General features: G+C 50.6%; 7 protein-coding genes across 7 annotated transcripts; 2 read left to right on the top strand and 5 right to left on the bottom strand.

Moving 5' to 3' along the window:
* Positions 1–591: 591 nt before the first annotated feature.
* On the bottom strand, positions 592–2,462 carry BDV14DRAFT_126724 (nuclear transcription factor Y subunit beta). The gene is made up of 5 exons (XM_073766005.1): positions 2,354–2,462; positions 1,715–1,935; positions 1,345–1,455; positions 1,161–1,288; positions 592–1,083 (listed from the first exon to the last, which is right to left on the bottom strand). The coding sequence occupies exons 2-5, from the start codon at positions 1,869–1,871 to the stop codon at positions 829–831; spliced, it is 651 nt and encodes a 216-aa protein (XP_073624287.1). The 5' UTR covers positions 1,872–1,935; positions 2,354–2,462; the 3' UTR covers positions 592–828.
* A 1,868-nt stretch (positions 2,463–4,330) lies between these two features.
* Positions 4,331–4,879, bottom strand: BDV14DRAFT_203891 (putative prefoldin subunit 2; the record flags this gene model as incomplete). The annotated part of the gene is made up of 4 exons (XM_073774396.1): positions 4,331–4,363; positions 4,426–4,618; positions 4,692–4,782; positions 4,840–4,879. 4 exons carry the CDS (start codon positions 4,877–4,879, stop codon positions 4,331–4,333), a joined length of 357 nt encoding a protein of 118 aa, XP_073624286.1.
* A 1,855-nt stretch (positions 4,880–6,734) lies between these two features.
* On the top strand, positions 6,735–8,151 carry BDV14DRAFT_192351 (putative mRNA splicing factor RNA helicase (Prp16); the record flags this gene model as incomplete). Its single annotated transcript, XM_073771625.1, has 2 exons — positions 6,735–7,703; positions 7,768–8,151. The coding sequence occupies 2 exons, from the start codon at positions 6,735–6,737 to the stop codon at positions 8,149–8,151; spliced, it is 1,353 nt and encodes a 450-aa protein (XP_073624285.1).
* Positions 8,152–8,309: 158 nt separating this feature from the next.
* BDV14DRAFT_180729 (putative oligosaccharyl transferase subunit Dad1) lies at positions 8,310–9,260 on the bottom strand. Its single transcript, XM_073769955.1, has 3 exons — positions 8,908–9,260; positions 8,673–8,836; positions 8,310–8,596 (listed from the first exon to the last, which is right to left on the bottom strand). The coding sequence occupies exons 1-3, from the start codon at positions 9,178–9,180 to the stop codon at positions 8,530–8,532; spliced, it is 504 nt and encodes a 167-aa protein (XP_073624284.1). The 5' UTR covers positions 9,181–9,260; the 3' UTR covers positions 8,310–8,529.
* Positions 9,261–9,807: 547 nt separating this feature from the next.
* Positions 9,808–12,306, bottom strand: BDV14DRAFT_203888 (putative C6 transcription factor; the record flags this gene model as incomplete). The annotated part of the gene is made up of 2 exons (XM_073774394.1): positions 9,808–11,676; positions 11,728–12,306. The coding sequence occupies 2 exons, from the start codon at positions 12,304–12,306 to the stop codon at positions 9,808–9,810; spliced, it is 2,448 nt and encodes an 815-aa protein (XP_073624283.1).
* Positions 12,307–13,356: 1,050 nt separating this feature from the next.
* Positions 13,357–14,808, bottom strand: BDV14DRAFT_126645 (putative mannosylphosphorylation protein (Mnn4)). Its single transcript, XM_073766004.1, has 8 exons — positions 14,559–14,808; positions 14,484–14,493; positions 14,402–14,425; positions 14,202–14,346; positions 13,836–14,147; positions 13,657–13,784; positions 13,558–13,599; positions 13,357–13,498 (listed from the first exon to the last, which is right to left on the bottom strand). The coding sequence occupies exons 1-8, from the start codon at positions 14,704–14,706 to the stop codon at positions 13,399–13,401; spliced, it is 909 nt and encodes a 302-aa protein (XP_073624282.1). The 5' UTR covers positions 14,707–14,808; the 3' UTR covers positions 13,357–13,398.
* A 1,025-nt stretch (positions 14,809–15,833) lies between these two features.
* BDV14DRAFT_203886 (uncharacterized protein) lies at positions 15,834–16,143 on the top strand (the record flags this gene model as incomplete). Its single annotated transcript, XM_073774393.1, has 2 exons — positions 15,834–15,876; positions 15,938–16,143. 2 exons carry the CDS (start codon positions 15,834–15,836, stop codon positions 16,141–16,143), a joined length of 249 nt encoding a protein of 82 aa, XP_073624281.1.
* Positions 16,144–16,592: the final 449 nt, after the last annotated feature.

Here is a 16,592-nt window from a genome sequence, read left to right as displayed (position 1 = left end):
CATATATGCCTTGAACCCTTTTCACACGAGGTCGCCTCGGTATTGTACTAGGAGACGGGGTGGAAAAGGCAAAACAAAAAAAATTGTGAACCTAACGGATGGAAGCCGCGACAGCTTCAGTCATGGTGGCAATGAAACAGCTAGAATCTGATTGGCCCTGTGACTTTAGAGAAGAGTGAGGATGATGGGAAGGAAGAAAGACGGAAGGAGCGGTCGAGGAAGATGCCGTTCCATGCCCAGGGCTCTTTCTCAGAATGGAAGGAGCCACCGTCGCCGCCAAAACTGAAGTATTGGGAAGGAGCGACGGGACGCGAGTAAATCCATCAGATGTGATTGCTAACGCGTATTCTATCATATAACTTCCATTGCTTTCTCAGTCGGCCTCCCGCGCGTACTTCCAATTGCATACATAATCCAAAAAAGTAAGGATGAACGCAACATTCACTGGCCCTATTGCCATAAGACATCTGAAATACAACGACAGGGCGACGGGTAAGGCCACACAAGGAGGAATAAAAGTAAAAGCAAGACCCAGCATAGGTAATAAAGTGAGACGCTAAATCCGAACATAGTCTGTCATATCCCTGTCCTGTGTTCCCTCGGTTTAAAAACTCCGGTGTATAAGACCCATAATACAGAACAAAACGGCCCGAAGCATAAATGTAGTAATACTGAATGCTGCAAGTGGGGACCCGTTTCATGCAGGGCACATGTGTAGGACAAGAGCCCCGGCCACAGTCTTATAGCTTTGCAGAGAGCTGATCAATGGCTTGACCAGGTGCAAGGATGGCCGACATGTGCCCCATATGGTCCCATAGCCAATGCAATTTAATAGGACTCACCACCCGCACCATTGTGGCCCGGGCCAACCATGGAAGGATATCCGTAAGCTGAGGCATCCTGCTCAGAAGGATCCAACCCTTGGTTCAGCATCCCACCGGTGCTGTCACCGGCATCCGGGAATGCTCCTCCAGTACCTGGACGGCCGACTGAGGGACCGGCGCCAGCCCCGCCAACAGGGCCGCCCCCAGCATATCCGCTGCTTGGTGGTCGGTTTTGGTGTTCTCCTCGTGCGGATTGGGTCTGAAATGTGTCAACAAACCATGGCCTAGTACAAAGCCCATCCAAGGGATGACCCAGAACTGTTGCACAAGTCTTACCTCTCGATATTTCGACAAATAGATTTTCAGGGCTTCGGCATAGTTTTCGAAGCCAAGCGAGGTCATAGCGAAGAGGATGTCCTCTCCATTGACGGTCTTGCGCTTTTCCTGTTGACATTTCTCGGAGGCTTTATACAAATGAGCCTTCGCTAGACGTTCTTATTTTCAACCACCCTAAACTCACCTTCGCTAGTTATGAACGAAATGAATTCGCTCACACACTCTTGCATGCACTCCTTGGCTTCCTTTGCGATCTTTGCATTCTCTGGCAATGCTAGCTTCATGATACGCGCAACTAAACAGCGAGTGTTAGTAACCCACAAAGTTGGTTCCTCAAGAACGGCAGTATAAGATGAGGTTGGACACCGTGCAAGTACACTGCAATAAGGGTAGAAGCAACGTCCAGCCGAGCTGAATACATGAGCTCAAGCGCACGGCTTTGCACCAACGGGAACCGTGCTCGGACAGTAGGGCGGCAGTAGTAGACCAGCGAGCAAACGCAAGGTACGCGCAAATCAGGCGAACAGAAAAAGCTGCAAGGGGACGCAACTAACCATTGGCGATTGGTAGCCACCTATCTTGCTCCTTTACCTCGAACTCTCCTGGACCTCCGCCTTGGTGATCTTGGTCCTTGTCCATTTGGTCTTGTTCTTCACCTGATTGAGGTTCCTGCTCAACCTCAGGTTCCTTGGAAGGCGAGGTCGACGACATGATTTTAGCTGTTGGAAGAAGAGTGGGCGATTCCGTTTTAGGTAAGGATGACTCCGGTTAAGCTCTGTTGGCAACCACGTCAGAAGTGCACACCACGCGATGGATTTCCAAGTTCAAGGCTCGTGGACCAAGGGAAGGAACGCGTGTATTTGGCTGGGCAGCGAGTTGCTTCACAACAGCCTGATCTGGGACAAAAAAGCAGTGTCAAGGCGTGTGGGGGATTGGCAACGCGTCCATGACAACTCTGCCCTAGCGGTGTAAATGAGATTCGGGGAGGCTCTCATTTGCTGAACAGCATAGAAAGATGCGCTAGGTCACTCTCGGAGACCCTTTTTTATTTTTATTTTCACTATTCTTCTTATTGTTCATTGGGCGACAGAGGACGGATTTGATGCCCAGGGACGGGGATATCGCGCTAGGGTTCTGGAAACACCGAGGCGCCTTTGGGGTCGCGTCTGGCAGGGGAAGGGACAGTGACTTACAGAAGAGATGGGTAACGTCAGCGTTGCGCTCAAGGCGGCAGATCGGGAGTAACGCAGACAATGCGACACGGCAAGAGACTAGCGGGGCGAATAGCTGTCAGTGGCACGTTGCGCAGGTGGGAGACAGTGAAGTCGGGCTATTCTTTTAGGATTCGAATGCCTGTGGAATAGATCTGGGTGTAGGAAGTAAATAATTGGCTTGCTTGGAGATAGGTCAGGTAAATTACCTTACTGGAGACGGCCGCGATGCGCGCAGCAGGCAATTGGCGAACCAGAAGTGTCTGGCTGAGGAGCACGATCACTGGCTGATGGGGTTTCCAGGTACACGCGAAACAACGCCAGTTAACTCCGACGATGAACGAGATGGCAGTCCGTCCAAGCAAAGGGGAGCAGTCGCTGGCAGAAGCTGCGATGATTGGATGAATTGGAATGGGTCTTGAGGAGGGGAGAAATGGAAATGGGGAGAGAGAAAGGAGAGCAGCAGGGAGATGGGATGGACTGCGCTGAGGCATCGGAGGAAGAGGCAGAAGGCTGGAAACCCAGTCTCTCTGACAGCCGCGGGACATTTCGATACCTCCCAGACAGCTTGATGAGGCTAGTGCGGGATGTTCTGCCGCAGGAATCAGGTGGGGGGCTTGTATCTGTACCGTACCGTCATGGACTGCACGTGATCCGTGGGAGGGCACCCGTTCCTCTACACTTGACATCATCAACTCTCTGCTTGCGGTTGATGATGGACAGTATTCCTTTCCTTTCCTTCAAACATGCATAGTGTCATCATCTCCTCGATGATCGCTATAGAGACTTCTCTACCATATTTGCTTTATATGACTGCATGTACTTCCCCACGCTCAAACAAAGGCTGCAGATGGTTCGAGTTCGACAGCTCACATCCTTGGCCTCTGATCCTTCCAGAGATCGCCTTATGGCGCAGGGAATGCCCTATCAATTTGTCCGTCGCCTGAAAATCTCCGCGCGCCATGGTTCGGACGAACAGTTCGGATATACCCAGCCTTCACACCATGTTTGACCTGCTTACCCCATCAACGTTTCAGGCATCCAGAAGCATCTGCGATGCGAGGATTTTGTGAACAAAGGGACAAGCTAGGCTTTCAGAAGGATGATTGAAGTCTACATCATGTAGCTTTGGCAGCCTGATGTTGACGTTGGTCTTCGCTGTCTCAACCACCCTCTGTGTTTGCTTCCAGAGTCAATACATCGGATCACGATGTCATATCAAACGTCTTGAAACCCCAAGCTGCGATCTCTAACTGTCAAAGACTTAGGGCCAATGTGAAGCCACCAACGACAAGGCATTGAGCTACTTTGCCATACTGATGTATACACTGCACTTGTCTGGGACCGGTGTCAAGGTTCCAGGCTACAAGCCGCAACAAGCCCACTGCAGCCAAGACCAACAAATACTCAGTTTAAAGCTCTTGACAAACATGTCCAGATTGCGTGATCAGTGTTGGTCAAATCGCCAACTCAGTCTAGTCAGCCTACTGTGTGCGCCTAATTTATGCATAGGCGCCTTAACACGGTTGGCCAGGATGACGCATCGACTAACCCTGATGGGATTCGCATAGTGCACCTCGGGATGAAACATATATTATTCTTATGTTCTCGAATCTCAGCAATCAGTGAACTAATGCCAGATTGCATCGCCTCAAGCGGCCAATTGCTATTATGACGGCATCTGTCAGGTTTTGTAGCCTTGACGTTTAGGCACGAATGCATTGAATGGTCTAGCCCTCCATTGTTTCACTTCAATATACAGATACCGGAAGAGGTACTTTTGAGCCCTCCCAGTGACCAGTTCGAGGGCTTATGCGCCGACACAATGTCCCCTCAAGTGTAGCCAGACTCCAGATACGCCTTTTGGTTTTCAAGCATCCACATAGGGGGTATATAGTACATTTGACGTAGATAGAGCCATATAGCGCGGACAATCAAATTCCATTAAAGAAACATTCCTTATGGGTTAACAACCTGAATATTGTTCTTTTTCTGTAGCACCAAATGTCAGCAAATGTCCCTCCCTCAATATGCGTGGGGATGCCGCAACCAACCTTCCAAGTATCCAGCTCCGACTGCTTCGACTTGTACTGCTTCACCAATTCCTCCAGCACCTGCTTCAACCCATCCGAGTTTGTCTTCAGCGACGGCAAGACATCGTTAACTGTCCGCTCAACCAGCACCCCGTTAACCATGCGGAAACACGTCCGGTCTTGAGGGAGGGGTCCTAGGGTATCGATCACGAGTCTGCGCGTATATCATGTATCAGCAGGTGTCTCTTCCGTATAGCAATAGCGTCTTCGCTCGGGAGGATACTCACTTGTGCTCCTCAGCCTCCTGTTCAATATCTCCGATCTTCTGCGCCAGCTGCTGCAGTGTGTTCTTGAAGGTTGTGTATTGCGTCTGAAGCTCTGCTCGGCATTAGCTCCAATTCTTTTCAGGAGAAATAAAGAGCGTCGTAATCGTACCCTGCTGCTTCTTCGGAGCGATTTGTGGTTGACTGGCCATTTTGCCTATGTGCTGGAATTGACTGCGCTGGTAAGTGCAAAGCTAGAAGCGTTATGCGGGGCGAAGCTGTTATCGGTCACTTTTTGGCTAAGGAGGTCCGGGCTTTGGGAGAAGACTTGTTCGACCACAACAACGAAAGGTCTAGTTAATCGTTGAGATATTGAGGTGATAGATCTCGAAAATACTCAAATACACTGTCACAAAGTCACAAAATCCGTATAAAGAAGCTGTGTAGCCGCCTGCGCATGACGCACGTGATCTTGAGATATGGCGATGTTTGCACCGTTTGCCTCTTCGTATCAAGTCCGCGGCCTGACTTTCGTCAATAACTTTCATCAACTGCTAGGAGGGCGACCTTCCTGGAAATAAAACACTCAACTGCCCTTCGGGCTCATTCCCTCATATATAGAATTGCCAGCAAAAATCCTGCATAATGACCTCTAACGAACCCCCCGCAAAGCGGTTCAAAAGCTCGAACCTCCCGCCATCACTCCGCGATGCAAAGCGCAAAGACATCGACAACTGGGAAACAAACCGGATGCTTACATCTGGCGTCGCCCAAAGACGCGACTTTGATGGCGATTTTGCACCCGAAGATGAAGAGGGCACGCGCGTGCATTTACTCGTCCACGACCTCCGCCCGCCGTTCCTCGATGGCCGCACGATCTTCACCAAGCAGCTGGAGCCCATCTCCGCTGTGCGCGACCCGCAGAGTGATATGGCTGTGTTTAGTCGGAAGGGAAGTAAAGTTGTGAGAGATCGACGGCAGCAGAGGGAAAGGCAGAAGCAGGTGCAGGAGGCTACGACTGTTGCTGGGACTGCGCTGGGGAATCTCATGGGTGTTAAGGAGGATGAGGGGGATACGGCTGTTGCCATGCCTGTTGAGGAGGTATATAAGGGTGGTGGAAATAAGTTTGCGCAGCATATGAAGAAGAAGGATGAGGGGGGTCAGAGCTCGTTTAGTAAGAGCAAGACGCTCCGCGAACAACGAGAGTACCTGCCTGCGTTTGCCGTTCGAGAGGACCTTTTACGAGTTATACGGGATAATCAGGTTGTTGTGGTTGTTGGAGAGACGGGGTCAGGGAAGACGACACAGTTGACGCAGTTTCTTTATGAAGACGGATACGCCAAGTTTGGAATGATCGGATGCACGCAACCCCGTCGAGTCGCTGCAATGAGTGTCGCCAAGCGTGTCAGTGAAGAGATGGAAACAGACTTGGGAGATCTTGTTGGGTATGCCATTCGGTTCGAGGATTGCACCGGTCCTAACACCGCCATCAAGTATATGACCGACGGTGTCCTGCTTCGCGAGTCATTGGTTCAGACCGACCTGGACAAATACTCTTGTATCATCATGGATGAGGCGCACGAGCGTGCGCTGAACACGGACGTTTTGATGGGTCTCTTGAAGAAGGTCTTGGCTCGACGGAGGGATCTGAAGTTGATTGTCACATCGGCGACCATGAACGCTGAGCGGTTCTCACGGTTCTTCGGTGGCACACCAGAGTTCATCATTCCAGGAAGAACGTTCCCCGTTGACGTTCATTTCTCCCGTACACCTTGCGAAGACTATGTCGATAGCGCGGTCAAGCAGGTCTTGGCTATCCACGTCTCACAGGGTCCTGGCGATATCCTTGTTTTCATGACCGGTCAAGAAGACATTGAAGCAACGTGCGAGTTAGTTGATGAGAGGTTAAAGCTACTCAACGATCCACCGAAGCTCAGCATCCTACCGATCTACAGTCAAATGCCAGCAGAGCAGCAAGCAAAAATCTTTGAGCGAGCTGCTCCCGGAGTACGGAAAGTGATTGTCGCGACCAACATTGCCGAGACTAGTCTAACAGTCGATGGTATCATGTTCGTGGTGGATGCAGGCTACTCGAAGCTCAAAGTCTACAACCCCAAGATGGGCATGGATACTCTACAAATCACACCAATCTCTCAAGCAAACGCCAACCAGCGCTCTGGACGAGCTGGCCGAACAGGCCCCGGCAAAGCATACCGCTTATACACAGAAGTTGCCTACAAGAACGAACTATACCTGCAAACCATCCCCGAAATCCAACGCACCAGTCTCTCAAACACCGTCCTCCTCCTCAAGTCCCTCGGCGTCAAAGATCTGCTCGACTTCGACTTCATGGACCCCCCACCCCAAGAAACAATCTCCACCTCCCTCTTCGAACTCTGGTCCCTCGGCGCCCTCGACAACCTAGGCGACCTCACCCTCCTCGGCCGCTGCATGACCCCCTTCCCAATGGACCCACCCCTCGCAAAACTCATCATCACCGCCTCAGAAGAATACAACTGCAGCGAAGAAATGCTCACTATCGTCTCGATGCTCTCCGTTCCAAACGTCTTCTACCGCCCCAAAGAACGGCAAGAAGAATCTGACGCCGCGCGCGAGAAATTCTTCGTCCCTGAATCCGACCACCTCACTCTCCTCCACGTTTATAGCCAGTGGAAATCCAACGGCTACTCAGACGCCTGGTGCACGAAGCACTTCCTACACGCTAAGACCCTCCGGCGCGCCAAAGAAGTTCGCGACCAACTGCATGATATCATGACCGTGCAGAAGATGCCGCTTGTCTCGTGCGGGACGGACTGGGATGAGATTCGCAAGTGTATCTGCTCTGGATTCTATCACCAGGCTGCGCGCGTTAAGGGCATCGGCGAGTTCATTAATCTCCGCACGAGCGTGAGTATGGCGCTGCATCCGACGAGCGCGCTTTATGGGCTCGGCTATGTTCCTGAGTATGTGGTCTACCATGAACTCATCCTCACGAGTAAGGAGTACATGTCTACCGTTACGGCTGTAGATCCACACGTAAGTGCTTACCCAATCCCCCGCCCTTTCCCGCTTAATACCAAACTGACAAAAATATGAACAGTGGCTAGCAGACCTAGGCGGCGTCTTCTACAGCGTGAAAGAAAAAGGCTATTCCCACCGCGACCGCCGCGTCACAGAACTCGAATTCAACAAGCGCATGGAAATCGAGTCGCAGATTGCTGCGGACCGGGAGCGCGCGGCAGCGCAGAAGCAAAGGGAGGTTGAGAAGGAGGAGCTCGGTCGACGGAGGAATGAGGTTGAGGTTGGTGGAAAGGCGTTGAGTGTTGTTAGGAGGCCGGCGCCTGTGGGGAGGAAGATTGGTGGTGTTTCGGCGTCGAGTTCGGGGAGGAATGGGGGTGGTGCTTCGAGCGGTGGTGGTGATGGTGGGGGAGGGAGTGTGGTTAAGAAGCCCCAGATTAAGAGGAAGGGGGGACGCGCGTTCTAAGATGAGGAGTGGACTTGTGTTTGGTAGGGTGCTGTTATGGCTGGCAGACAGGGATTTTTCCGCTTGAATGAGCTGTGCTCATGCTTAGGAAATAGATATAGATATGGATCTAGAAGCGTTGTACAATATGATATACCCCATTTTGTCGGTTCATGAAACGAACATGCTATTTGTATGAGAAACGCATTTATAGCGTTCTTAATCGAAGACATGCAGATAAGAATACAGTTCAGGATTATTCCACCAGGGAAAATTCCTCTTCAGCGCGACCTTTTCAAGCCCAAGCATCCCCCGCAGAGCACGACCCTTCCGGCAATATAGAAATCGAACCCGAGATGTTCTCCTCCACTGCAGAATATACTCCCAGCAACTCCTCACTCAGTTAATAAAGTTAATACAGAAGAAATGCAGAATCAAGCTTCCGAAGATATAGTCCGCGAACGCCCTATACGCAACAACCGTCAGCAATCCATAATCTCCTCCAATACATAGGTTGTGTAGGTAGGAGAATAGAATCTCACCTCTCATGCGAAACACCCTCAGTTTCTTTAACAACAACCTTCGGCTCCTTCCCACTCTTTCCCGTTGAAGAGCTCTCAGTCGAACTCGTCTGCATGCGCAAGCTAGCCGTAAGCACGAACTGTCCAACGGCAGCACAGAAGCCGCTAAGGAAGGCATTGAACGGCTACGGAACAAACAACAGTTAGCATAATCACCCAGAACACTCATCCGCTCCCCAGGGTAAAGGAAACATACATAGTTCCCCGCAAGCACACAATAAGCAAACTGCACACCACCGACAAGCACCAAGAACGCCATAAAGGCGTCTAGGAGCATAGTCCGCTGCGGTGTAGTCGTGAGGTACTGGTGCCAGACATGAACGGCGATATCGGCGACGGAGGAGTTCGAAGAGAGGGTCTTGGGGCCCGAGGAGAGGGTTGTGATGTTTGGTGTTGGCGCTGTTGATGCGGAGGGTGCGGGTGAGGATGCGGAGGGGGTCGCGGTTGCGACGGCGCGTTTGGTTGGCATCTTGGTGGGTTGGGGTTGGAATTGTTTCGGAGAGCTGAAAATGTGGAATTGGGAGGCGGAGGGAGAGAATGGAGGGTTGTGTTGTCTGCTTGAATTGGAGAGGGCGAGGTCGGACGGAGCTATACGCAAGCTGTCCACTGATGGGTGGTTTCACGTGATTCGCGCGGAGGTATACTCAACTGTAAGCCCGTATGCTATGACAACCCCGGCATGATTTTTTTATAGGCATACTACAAGAACGAGAACTTCAGTTTGCCATGCCTCAATAGATATATGTAAATTACTATGAATGACTATTTTGCAGATGAATGCATGAGAGTCCAGTTTACTGTTACGATTAACTATGGCCAATGCTACGGCTAATTGCTGGATGATCTCAAGCTAGGCAGAAGTTAACTTAGAGAACATTCAATAGGTAGAAGAGAGTTTGGTTTTGTCTGCATAAATATAAAGTCATATAGAGCTTTATAAAGATAAGACCGAAAGCACGGCTCCTGATCTGTGGTGAAGATATAGGTATGTGGGTGGGTATCTTATGGTCACAGCCTCCAGGGCAGTCACACAGATTATATAGTCAAACAGAGCAGCCAAAACATAGGAAACGCCATCGCGCCAACACCAGGCCAATTACGCAATCCACCCGGTCATGTCACCGACAGGGTTGGAGTGCATTCCTTGCATGTCCAATTGGAAGTCCCGCAGCACCTGGTCCCATTCTTGGTAGTTGCCGTCTGCATTGGATGCGTCTGGCGGGATACCGTTGGGTTGTCCAGAGGGCATTGTCATTGGAACATTTAGGTTCGAAGGGCCTTGTTGTTGCATATCCGGGGGTGCCTGAGACACGGCAGAAGGAAGATCCTGCGGCGTCGCAAAGAAGTTGCCCTCCGGGAACATCCCACTAATAACACCCATCGGGCCTTGAGCAATATCGAAATCCAGTGGACCCTGCGATGAGTCCCAATCGTCCATAGGAGGAGCGGCAGCTGCTAGTCTTGTATGTTCTGGGAAATGCTGTGAGAATGGCGATCCTACGGTAGGCCGGTCTGACTCTGTAAGATGTGGCCTTGTGCTTTGAGCGAGAGCCTGCTGGTGTTCAATATGAGCCGCTAGCTCCGCAAGTTGTTTCTTTCTCAGCGCGCCGGCTCGTTTCATGAGTTTGGCGAGCGGCCTCCAAAGCATGCCTTTTCGCTGCTTTGCGGTTCGAAGCCAATCATCATAGACGGTCGTCACCGCTTCCCATGCGCGGTCCGTCAGAGGACTCAATGGGCGCACACAGAGCTCAGACAGCACCATCGCGATGGCATGCCACTGCATATGAGCGTCAAACATCCAACTCCATCTCTTTGTGTTTTCATCCTCCTTGATTAAACGCGCAAACTCGGTCACCTCAATCGACGTAATGAACAGACTTTCTCGAGACTCGTGGCTGATTTGTACTTCAAGATCGTTCCGTGTCACCGGGTGGTGTATTACGAGCCACATCTTTGTAAGCATCAAACGTGCAACAGTTGCACTGATCCACTGTATGGGGTCCGAAGTGTCACAGTGTTGCAAATATTGTTGCTCGATGTGCCTGTTCACAGTCTGTACTACACTGCCACAGTTGTCCGGGGTAGGGCCAGCAACAGCACCACTAGTATTTGGGCACGTATAAGCCACTCGCCGAAGAGCGTAACAGATATCACAGCGTATGAGAAAGAATGTCATATCGGTGAATTCAACTCTTGGAGTAGGTCGTTCTTTCGAATTGGGGGAGAGGTCGGTATCGTTGACATTGAGTGGAAGCCTGGTATCAAACATTCGATCGTGGATCTGCACATCCGTCCCATGATCCTCAGATGACCGAAGGTCAAGGAGAACGACATGCCACCAGAGCCTTCGGCGCATTTCAGCATCAAAGGGCTTCAAACCAAAATTGTTGCCGTCTCTATGCAGGCCAAGGCCTTGTGCTAGGCGAAGTATAAGAGCAGACATTGACCAAACAAATTTAGTATCGTCATCTCGTCGAACAGCATTCAGGAATATAACTGCAGCCTGCATCAGCGTCAGACTTTGCGTGTTAAGAAGGTTAGCCCTAGATAATGCTTGCTCAACTGCAAACCGATAACGCCCTATCAAGGTATCACGACTTTCCCCTAGCCGATCTATACATTGTTCAGTCGACATGCTGACAATAGCAGCAAAGTACATCGCTAGGACCAAAGCCTCGATATTTTTGTCTAGGGCATCTGGGGCTTGCGCAGCTTGTGCAAATAGTCGTTGAGCGGTAGGACCGTATATGACAGGCAACAATGGCTTGACATTCTCCGCGTAGATAGTCCATAGCAGTGGGATCTTGCTCGGGGTCGGGTGAAAGCTGCGGAGAGTGTGGGCTTGAGAGCAGAAACCGAAAAGCATGCCGTCATGGGAAGTATTATAGCTAGAGTTCGATTCGGGGGAGGGATGGTCTTCATTGTCAGAGGAGGAAGGGTCAAGTATGTCCTGCAGTTCCTCAATCTAGTCTAATCAGCAACAGTGCGTAAACATTTAGCCTGGGAAGTTACCAACCTGATCTCCAAGACTCGCCCAAAACCGATTGCTCACGTAACGGCTGCGATTTTCTTCAATCACAAGTCTCCCAAACTCGTGCTCCAAGGAAGGCAATTGACTTTGGCGGGTCGCAGCCGCCATCTGACATCCGACCGGAGCATCATCTTGAGGCTGAACTTGAGCGGGAGCCTCACCAATCGACTGATCACTGCGCCCTTGAGACGGCGAAGATGTGGACTGAGTATTATTCGTAATAGCAGCTTCAACTATACTCTCCAGCTGTCGCAACCGCGACAGCAATTCTGCATTCTCAGCAGGCGGCCGCTTCACCTTGCGGGGAGCGCGGCCCGGCGGGGGAAAGATACATTCGATGTTCGCCTTGACGCAATTCGAGCATGGGTTTCTCTTGTCGCATCGGACTTTCCTTCGGCGACAGGTAACGCAGCTTCGCAGAGCTAACGATGGCTCGGGATGTGCATGTTTTTGGGGCGGCGGGGGAGGGGCGTTCTCGTTTCCATCGTTTCTGGGAAACGAAGATGAAGTGGACTGGTGGGTTACAGAGCTGGCTGCAGGCTTGAGCGGCGGCGAGAACGACATGACGATGAGACAGAGAATGGAGCAACTTCCACGCTGTGCCACATCGTCAATGTACAGGCTGCTGGGGAGGAACCAGGTAGGAAGTCGAGGGTGGGGGCCGTGGGAAAGAGAAGGGACGGTGCGAGCAAGCAGCCTGGCGAGTCGCGACGGGGTCAAGATGACAAGGTCAATGCTGCGCCTGCATTTCTTCACTCCAACCCCCAGTAGATACGGTGTACCCTGGTAAATCAAGGCCTGGACGTAGTCTTCGGATTTGGAATCATGGCAGGGAGCTAGAACAAAGACTGGAAGATAGAAGAGTGGATAGATCGTCCCCGGGCACCTCGACGTAGTGGAATTGCAGTTCCATTGGCTGGTGAGCTCTTGGCTTCCATCCCCGCACGCACATCTGCTGACTCATGCCTGTCAGCCCGGCCAAAGCATCCAGGTCCCTTGGTCCCTTGTTCCCTTGGGTACTTCCCTGCCAGTGGGCAACTCTGCCCTGTCCTGCCCTGTCCTGGGCCTGAACTCTAACTAAGCTGATTTACTCTGGCACTCTCGTCACGCGGCGACCCAGACGTCCAAATGCAGTGAATTTCCCGATGCCGCAAGATCCTGCTACAAGGATATCGAGATAACAAGGTTTGGGCATCTGATTTTGACAGCTATGCAGGGTAAACCTTCTCGAATCATATCCGTCAGGATTCGACAAAGACCAATCAACAGGGCACGGCTTCCGAAGATTCCAGGTCGTCCTTGGCTGTCAGCCACTGTGTCACCCTGTCATGCTCTTCGGGCGGATATGAGAGCAGGTCAGGAAAGATGGGAGAGAGAAGAGCATTGTAGAAAGTCAACAATAGGAAATTTCTACATGACCCTAGGTACATGGTATCAATGTCAACAAGGAATCTTCGTAGCCTTGCGACCACCCAGCAAACAAAGCAAAAATGCTCGTATCGTGATATGCAAAGGCCAGTTGATTGGCCATGACGCCATGCGTCCGGATATAACGCCAATAAACTTCCAATAATTATCAATCAAACGCCTGTATATGCAATAGCCCTCATGATATATGGCTGAGTATGCGATTAGATGGTAGAATCCCGTCAAGCTCTAGTCAACGTTGCGAGCCGGCGTATATATACGGTGCAGCGGCGAAGTTCGAACCGGGATCTTGGCGACATTCCGCTTTCGCGCCAGTAATTTATGATTTCTTTGAGGATGGCGGTCAGTAAAAGAGTCATGAATCTATTTGGAGAGGCAATGGCTTACTTGATCTTCTCCCATATGCTCGTCTGCACATTGAATGTATGGCTGATGAGGAGTTAGCAACGAAACATCATCAAACTGTTTCCCGAGACAGTAACGCACCCTTGGTAGTTGGTCTTGGTCAAGGCTTTGGCGCCATACTCGTCTTGCAGGAGCTTAGTATACGCGTACGGGATTTTCGCGGGAACCTCTTCGAAATAGCTGTTCCGAAGCGGGTATATTTCAGATTCCTAGAATGTGTCAGTCTCTGAAAATGGTGGGCCGTGGAATTTGGGTCTCACATCGAAGTTGTGGCGATCCTTGCACATCAGAGCACCAGGTTGTCCCTTTTCGCGACGTGCATCGTCTGCCCGTACAGCTGTGATATCGATGAATAACCCGGAAGATGTATCAATCCATCTCCCGTCAATGACGTTTGCTTTGTCCTCTTTCGAGCGAACAACATATTGAGGGTTGATCTCGAGAAGGTAAGTCCGCCCGCCCTCGACGTCAGGAAGATCGAAGTGGTGCTCGGTCATGTTATAGTAGTCGGCCAAAAAATGGATCGTCGGCTCGTTGATCTGTACATCAAGATCGTTGTCCCACGGGAAGATCTAGCCGGATTAGCGAAATTGTCCGCTCTCAACTCGCCGTTCGATTCGTATCACCTTTTGATTCCACCACCAAGCCAGGAGCGATCCGTGCATTATCCATGTTTCGGCGCCGAGATCCGCCATCGTCGAGAGGTACGTTTGGATGAGGGCGGACAAGTGCGGAAGGGTCTCTTCTTCGGGGAGTGTACTGTCTGCGAAGCTGCAATGGAGTCAGTTGGGTTCCAGGCAGACAAATAGAATCAGGGGGTACGTACCGTCCGTCATAGTGATAGTGGAAGCTGACAACCATTCAATGTTAGTACTTCGTAAACAGAGACGAATAGAGAAGCAACATACGAGGATTCCTCTGATGTCAGGTTAGCATGATGAGAACCAAGGGCGACTGAACGCGAAGGTTCCGGGAAAACTCACTGAAGTATTTCGGCCCTGGCTCCCCTCCAACGCCGCTGTAATTTTTGGGCAATTTGTCCCTCACATCTTCAAAAGTGATGTCGCCATCCGCTCGAACAGATGCTAACCCACTGATGGTTAAGAGGAGGGGATAGACAGACAACCGCATTGCGATGGGCCAGCAAACTTTGGTGGTGACTCTGCTCTCGAGGGATCACTGCGATTTCATAAGGATACACGTGGTTACACGACGCGCTGGGTTTCAGAACAGAGTATAGGCAGTAAGAATAAGGTTGCCCTGAGAATCAAGGGGTAGAAGGTCAAGAATAAGAGACAGAGTAAGCACGAGCGATAGTATAAATAGGTGAGATGGATGCGATCCGCAGGTCTGGCACTGCCATCGACGACCAGCCCTGCTGAAGAGAGCCGGCTCCACGCTCTCCACGCTGATTGTCGTGTGCTCAGTTGCCGTAGCCAGGCTCCTCGCTCGCTGACTGGTCAGGTCCCCAGCCCTGTGGAGCCTTGGCAATTGTCATGCAAGTTCATAATTCTGTTGTGCTTTATTCAGCACTGCGCCATTATCATACACCGTTTTATTGTGTCAATGTTGTTGGATTTGTATAGCATTCTGATTGTCAGTAAAATTCTGAAACGACGGCCAGCAGAATGGTCATCTTGTGGAGTCTTCGGCAGCCAAACCGCGCGGCTTCATCGCCCCGATCGCAAGCTTAACTTGGTTTTGGTATTTCGTATTATTACCAGATCTCCACCGTCTCTCAATGCAGTCAATTGCAGCGCCAGGTCTTGGTTTACATGGGTACCTTAACTATAGTTCTATACCAAATATACCGGTCATTGAAGCCCTACAGCTACAGATGTACTTGTATGCTATTGCCGAGTATCGTTTGCCGACCGCTACTTACTATGGAGCTATGTCTCTGCCATCTGGCCCTTTTCTCGTGCTTTCTCAACGCGGCTGATCTTCGTCAGTACTATACAAATGACCATCTTCGAACCTCAAAGCTTAATTGTAAGAGCTCCTGAAAGTCAATAATGCAAATGTCGACAGGATAGACAAAGCGAGGAAGAAGAATTGTCATGTTTACTCTGTACTTTCTCTGCTCTCCAAACATTATCATACTACCTAGGTAGTATGCATATCACATATATGGCGAACCCTATGACGCTCGATTTCATCAATCCATACCCCAGACTAGGTATAAAGTTTGGTTTGGACCTATCAACTTGCGTACATTCATCATTTTGAATAAGATATCTTTGCAAACTACATACACAATGCCTCATCTACCCGACCTATCTAAGAAAGAGCCTTCCACGAGTGAGTTATCGACTATAGTTATCTCAACATTATCAGCAGCCCCAGCTAACCAATAACCCAGAGGCAATTATCGACGACTACAAGTTGCGAGACCAGGAAATCGTAGAGTCAGAAGCACGCTCGCACCCCGAGTCAAGACTAGCTGAAGGAGCTCGATACGATAGAAACAAGGCGCCAGGCTTGGAAGAGAGGGAGAAGTCAAGCACAGAGAAGGTGAACGTTGAAGGAGGTGGTGCGTCGAGTAGCATGTATGATCCTGATCCTTGAACTTTCCCTGGCAGTCAGAATTTCTGATCCGAGGCTAATATGGGCGTACCATAGGGTCGACAACATCAGGAGAGGCAATCCCTCTGGAGTTGCTTAGAGCTTAACGACCATCTAGAACTCGTGGCAGCCTAGTCCGCAGAAGACCGTTCGTCCTGAATTCTGTACATACGTCCAACTTTGACTCGTAAACGATATAGTACCGAAAATGAGAACTTATTCCACTGATATGTTTTGAGTAGACCATTCAAAATGGGGCGTCAACAACATTTCGTCTAGCTGCGCGTTCGCGAGGAGGCCCCATTTAATGTGCTGTATTGAAGTAACTCGAGATAGTATTGATCAGCCGAGATATATCCAGAGATACTGTTAAGATGCTAGGGGTTCGTTAAACTTAAAAATTATGACTGGATTCCAGTTGTTGTACAGGACAAAGTACTCCGCTGGAGCTG

Source organism: Aspergillus stella-maris, assembly GCF_047715825.1.
Source record: "Aspergillus stella-maris strain CBS 113639 unplaced genomic scaffold BDV14scaffold_66, whole genome shotgun sequence".
Classification (NCBI taxonomy): domain Eukaryota; kingdom Fungi; phylum Ascomycota; class Eurotiomycetes; order Eurotiales; family Aspergillaceae; genus Aspergillus; species Aspergillus stella-maris.
Note: the sequence above shows the minus strand (reverse complement) of the source record. Positions and strands in the feature narration are given on the sequence as shown.